Genomic DNA, 6,000 nt, shown 5'->3' on the forward strand with positions numbered 1-6,000 from the left:
CTTTGTACTTAAAGCTATTGATCCAATCATTAATCTCAAATAAAATACAAAATAAATGAAATATTCTCCTGTGGTTCTGTACTTTTGAGGTATTCTGCTGTAGGGTTATAAGAGTATGGAAGTTGTGCACACAGAACTGAAATCCTCTTGGCTGTAGGAAAATCGAGATTGGTAATTGTGAAGGTTCTTTTGTGAAGTGAAATTATGTTTAGAAATTAGATATTCTGTTAGAACTGTCTATTATATAGAGTGTATAGATGGACGCTCATGATACTTTTGATGTGTCTTTCAAAAATATATTCTATAGGGCACGTACGCAACTGTATATAAAGGCAGAAGTAAATTGACCGAGAATTTGGTGGCATTGAAGGAGATCCGATTAGAACATGAAGAGGGGGCACCCTGCACAGCTATAAGAGAAGGTATAATTTGATCTTTTCTAAGCAAAAGGGATTATGAAATTTCTCTAGAATATTTTAAAAGCAAAGCTGGACAATAAGAGTTCATATTTTTGTAAATAAAAGAGCTTAGATATAGAAATAATAATGACTAAAAGATAAATTTGGCCTTTAAAAAAGTTTATTTCTAAACTGAAATATCCAACAGAAAAGCATTAAACTGTATTGTATAGCTTATAATGAAATACTATGCAGTCAATTAAAAATCATTCTTCTATTTAAATATTTGCCATAGGGAAATGTTGTATATTGGTACATGGAAAAACTAACTATAAATTAGTATATATGATAAGCTAATATATTATGTCATTGTATGCAGAAAAGATGGATTATTCAGAAAATGACTTGAGGCACCTGGTTAGCAATTTGGGGCAGAAGAGTCCCTGGCACTTCACATCCAAATGAATCCCGAAAGTCTCAAAGGTTAACATTTAAGAAAAAGCAGATGACATCGAGAGTGTTATAATATTGGGGACAGTTTTAAGTGTTGTAACGTCAAATTCGGATGTTAAAAGATTGTTCACCTGGATTCCATTAAATTACTACTACCAATCCCCTTGGTGAATTATTAATTTAAATTTAAGAGATTGTTAAACTCAGTCACATCATGTGTTAAATTTACTTCAGGCTTTTTTCAAAGACTGACCTGCTCCACAGACTGAATAATTGACTTTCTTTTTTGTTTTGCAGTTTCACTCTTAAAGGATCTAAAACATGCGAATATAGTTACTTTACATGACATTGTTCACACAGATAAATCTTTGACTCTGGTCTTTGAGTATCTGGTAAGCATTTAATTAAACAAAAAAAATTTAATTTTGCTTTAAAAATTGTAACAAGAAATAGGACTGTTAGCCCCAGAGACAATTATTGTTTAGTTCTTGGTATTTACTTAAGTTTTGTATGTGGTACACCAATACCTTTCCTTGAAAAACAACTTATTTTTTAAAACTAAGTACTATTAAATGATCTTGCCATGCATTCTGAAAACTATGTATGACATAATAAGTGCTATTTATTGATTTTTAGGACAAAGACTTAAAACAATATATGGATGACTGTGGAAACATCATGAGTATGCACAATGTAAAGGTATGTTTTAGTGCACAGTTTCAGATTTTATTTAAAGCTTAGACAAACACTACATAATTTAGTCTACTGGCTTCATAACTATTCTGTTTCAGAGTATTCTGTTTGGCATTTTAAACAGGTTATTGTCCTCAGAACATATTTACTAAGTACCTCTCTTTACTATTCTATACCATTTCTTAGGATTAGACTTTTTCATAAGTCTTCTAAAAATTACTTTTGGCATTTCCTTTCACATTATAAGCTGATTCTCTGTGGTACAGAATATGTTTACAGGTATGTTCTACTTTAAATAACAAGTCTGTAATATCAAAATCCAAATGTCTGAAACAAGTACAGATGATGAGTGCAAAGGTCCTCCTTTAAATGACAAACTACTCTGGTATATTTGAAATGTTATTTAATTAAAAACAGACAAAAAAACCAACTTTTCAAGGTGCTAATCTAGTGAATAAAAGCAGAAAAGTTTAGTATAATAAAATTGCCAGATGAAATCCAAAATAATTGAGTAAAAGCATTAGATAGAGTTGTTTTCTTTCCAATAGTCCTGTATGACCTGATTGATATACTTCAAATTTAGCAAAGATTTATTCAGTCACTGGTTGTGAGAACCTATTCTGAAAATAGACTATTCCCACTATGTGTTTGAGGTGTTTCCAATTTGTAGACAGGGTTTGACTCGACGGCACATAACAACAACAACTTTAAACATATGACCAGAAACCATTGCCATCAAGTCAATTCTGACTCAGCAATCCTGTTGACTGCTAACCAGAAGGCTGGTGGTTCAAACCCACCAGCCACTCCGCAGAAGGAAGTTTGGGCAATCCACTTGCCTAGAGATATTGCCTCGGAAACCCAAGGAGGGGTCACTATGAGTCTGAATTGACTCAGTGGCAGTGAGTTTGAGTTTGTTTTATTTTTTTGTAGCAACCCTGTAAGGACACAGAGTAGAAGTGCCCCATAGGGTTTCCAAGACTATAAATCTTTATGGAAGCAGACTGCCTCATTTTTGTCCTGCGGAGCTGCTGGTATTTTCAAACCACCAACCACCCTTTCACTTAGCAGCTAAGCACTTTAACTAATGCACCACTAGGGCTCTTTTAAACACTCATACACATATATGAATACATAAATTAACTAGTTAGTAAGTTTAGTAGGTACAAAGGAGAGCCAGTGTATGTCACTAAAAGGTAGCTCAGAACATAGATAATGCATTGCTAAGAATTTTAAATTAGGGCTCTAAATGTAAGTGTATTTACACATACCTTCTCTGAGAATTGTTTTCATCATTTTTTTGCATTTCGTTTTGCAAGGTGCTTTGAAACTCATTTGTATAGATTTTTATTTTGTTTTTCTTGCTTTCATATTAGCAATAATTTACAAAGACCTTAATTATCATAATGTGGCAACAATTTGAGAAGTTTGTCTTTTAAACCATGTCTACGTGGCTGACTTAAGTTGGAAAGCATTTTATTGTTCATATATTTAAACGGCCCTTATACTTTAGTAAAGTTAGAATTTTTAGAACACACAAATATGTATAAAGACTCTGCTGCTCAGAATTCATCCAGGCCTGTTGTTCTCCCGCTGCTCTAGCTTGTTCTCAGGGTACTAATGCTGTTTTTCACCTACAAAGGATCTGAGGGTGTGCTCTTTAATCCTCCGCACTTGAGTTTCTTTTCTGTTAAACTCAAAGAATCAAAGATCTGTGTTCCATATCCCTCTTTCCACCAAAACCTATAACAAAAACCCTGCCTACCGTTAGTTTTATAGGAGTTGCTTCCCTCAGAGAGTCATTCACTGTTAATCCCCATTTTTGAATCATATCAGATTGGAAGCTTGAGTAGGAGGTAGGTTGGCAGAAGCTGGTTTAGGCTCTTTTCATAGGACATAATCTGCCAGAGCTGTATAGCACCATTCCCTTTGACACTCAGAGTTTTCATAAAACCACCATTTTTTTTTTTTAATTGTGATTTGGGTGAAGATTTACAGAGCATATTCACTTTCCATACAGTAGTTCACATATACTTTGTCTCATGTCATTGACCACAGTAAAACCACCATTTTTGATGCCTTATTTTAAAGACATTGCCGAGATTTTTAAAAAATTTTTTTGGGAGGAGTTGAGGGAGGGTGCTTAGCCAAAATTTCATAAATAAACTGTGTAAACCTTAGAGCCCTGTAAGTTTATGAGGCTATGTTTATTTAAATTTTTTTGCAGCAAATGAGCCATTATAACTAACTTTCATTTTACTTTATATTTATTTTTATAAATAGATACTGTAAGACTTTCTAAAGGAGCAGAGGCTTCAAAGAGAATAATAAATTGAAAAATTCAGAAAACAATTATATAAGGAAAAGGCTTTGCAACTGAGGGTGTGGTTATTCTTCTTTTACTATTCTAGGCCATTTGGTTTTTTGCTTACTATAAGTTATGCTTATACCAAAGTATGTTTCATTGTGAGACTAATTCTGTTTGTTTCTTTCTTGCAGCTGTTTTTATACCAAATTTTACGTGGTTTGGCATATTGCCACAGAAGAAAAGTATTGCACCGAGACTTGAAACCACAGAACCTTCTTATTAATGAAAAAGGAGAGCTAAAGCTAGCAGATTTTGGTATGGAATATGTGAGATATTTATAAATACTTTCAGAGTGATTAAATTTTAAAAAATAACTATTGTTACAGGGTGTCATCACTTTCATGTGGGTTTAGAAATTTACTCTAGTCCACAGAGTAAGGTACTTAACAGAACTTTGGGTGACTTAATGTTTATGATCATATGTTTATTATTATTGGTAAATACAAAAAGCTACCGGTTCTCCAGGTGTGGTCTACAGAGCCCCTAGGGGTCCTGAGATCCACTCAGGGGTCTCCAAGGTAAACTATATTATCATACTAAGCCATTATTTGCCTTTTTCACTGTGTTGATATTTGCACTGATGATACAGAAGGAATAATGGGTAAAGCTCCTAATGCCTTAGTAGAAATCAAGGCAGTGGTGCCAAGCTGTGCTTCGTAGTCATCGTATTCTTCACCATTCTAAACTTGTAGGAATAAAGTACTGGGTACATTTAGAAAGGTTCTTGATGAAGCAGTGCAATTTCTTAATTTTGTTAGATCTCTGTCCCTGACTCTCTTTAGTATTTTGTGTGACGAAATGGGAAAATCTACTAAAATCTACATTAACTGCACACAGAACAGAGGTTCTATGATATCTCAGGGAAAAGTGCGTGTTTGCTTACTTGAGTGCAAGTTGAACCAGTCTTTGTTTATTTTTGTTACATCATTTTTAATTGAAGAAGGAAATGACCAACAAACTATAGTTACTCTGACTTGGATACTTGACAGACATTTTCTTGAAAATGAATAAAATGAGCCTGTCATTTCAAGGAAAACAACAAATTATTTCTTTCCAATCGTGCAATTTCAATTCTCAAGCAAAAATTAGATTTTGGAAATTTGAATATGCCACTCGAGTTTATTAGCTTCCCAGTACTAACTTTTTTGACTAGGTCAGTGGTGATACACAAATGTGATTTTGTTGATTTGCTAAAGGAATATATAAACATTTGGAAGATCTGCATAACTCTAGGAACCAATATTTTTCAAATGACCAATGCATGATAGTATAAAATCATGCATGGGTAAAAGATGCATTCAAAGTGCAAGATAGACCAAAGGATTTTAATGTAACAGAGTATGAAAAGTACATTGATATGGTTCAGTACCACATAGCATTTAAGAAACTAATTCATTACACATTCTGAAGTATCGAAGAAAAATACCTAAAATCATTGGAAAAGGCTAGTAAAATGCTCTTCCTTTTTCTAACTTCATATCTGTGGAGGTCTGATTTTCTTCATTTATTTCACCCAAAGTGATGTATCACAACAGATTAAATATAAAAACAGATGTGACAATTGAGCTGTTTTCCTATTAAGCTGGGTCTCACGGACCGGCTGGTGGGTTTGAACCACCAACCTTGTAGTTAGCAGCCCAATGGCTTACCCACTACGCCACCAGAGCTCCTTAAAATGGTGTGAGTGCTGCCTGATTCTTTAAATTTCCAGTACCATTTGTGTTACTATATCCAGTTTAATAAAGTATTGAACTAAACTTTTCTGATGTTTTTCTTATATGATATTGTAATCAGATATGTAATTATACATAATGGAAATCTAAGCCCTAAAAATGATTCTTTCCTTACTGTTCAAAATAAGACACGTGTTAAAATAAATTTTTATTTTTTTCTTAGGTATTTTTTAAAGTTACTTCTTTTCAAGTGACCAGTAATTGGAGGCTTGTTGTTGTTGTTGTTGTTATGTGCCGTCGAGTCGGCCCCGACTCATAGCGACCCCTTCTTGGGTTTCCGAGGCAGTATCACTACGGAAGTAGGATTGCCCAACCTTCCTTCCGAGGAGTGGCTGGTGGATTTGAACCGCCAGCC

At 34.0% G+C, this 6,000-nt stretch overlaps 1 protein-coding gene across 1 annotated transcript in view; it reads left to right on the plus strand.

Moving 5' to 3' along the window:
* CDK17 (cyclin dependent kinase 17) overlaps nt 1-6,000 on the plus strand; it is a 47,175-nt gene that overhangs the window by 23,304 nt on the left and 17,871 nt on the right. The window contains exons 6-9 of the mRNA XM_007949756.2: nt 308-422; nt 1,149-1,243; nt 1,488-1,550; nt 4,044-4,167. Of these exons, the coding sequence (XP_007947947.1) occupies nt 308-422; nt 1,149-1,243; nt 1,488-1,550; nt 4,044-4,167 (397 nt within the window). The remainder of the gene's footprint in view (nt 1-307; nt 423-1,148; nt 1,244-1,487; nt 1,551-4,043; nt 4,168-6,000) is intronic.

Source organism: Orycteropus afer, unplaced genomic scaffold, assembly GCF_000298275.1.
Source record: "Orycteropus afer afer isolate SDZICR_OR568_19922 unplaced genomic scaffold, OryAfe1.0 scaffold00253, whole genome shotgun sequence".
NCBI classification, from domain to species: domain Eukaryota; kingdom Metazoa; phylum Chordata; class Mammalia; order Tubulidentata; family Orycteropodidae; genus Orycteropus; species Orycteropus afer.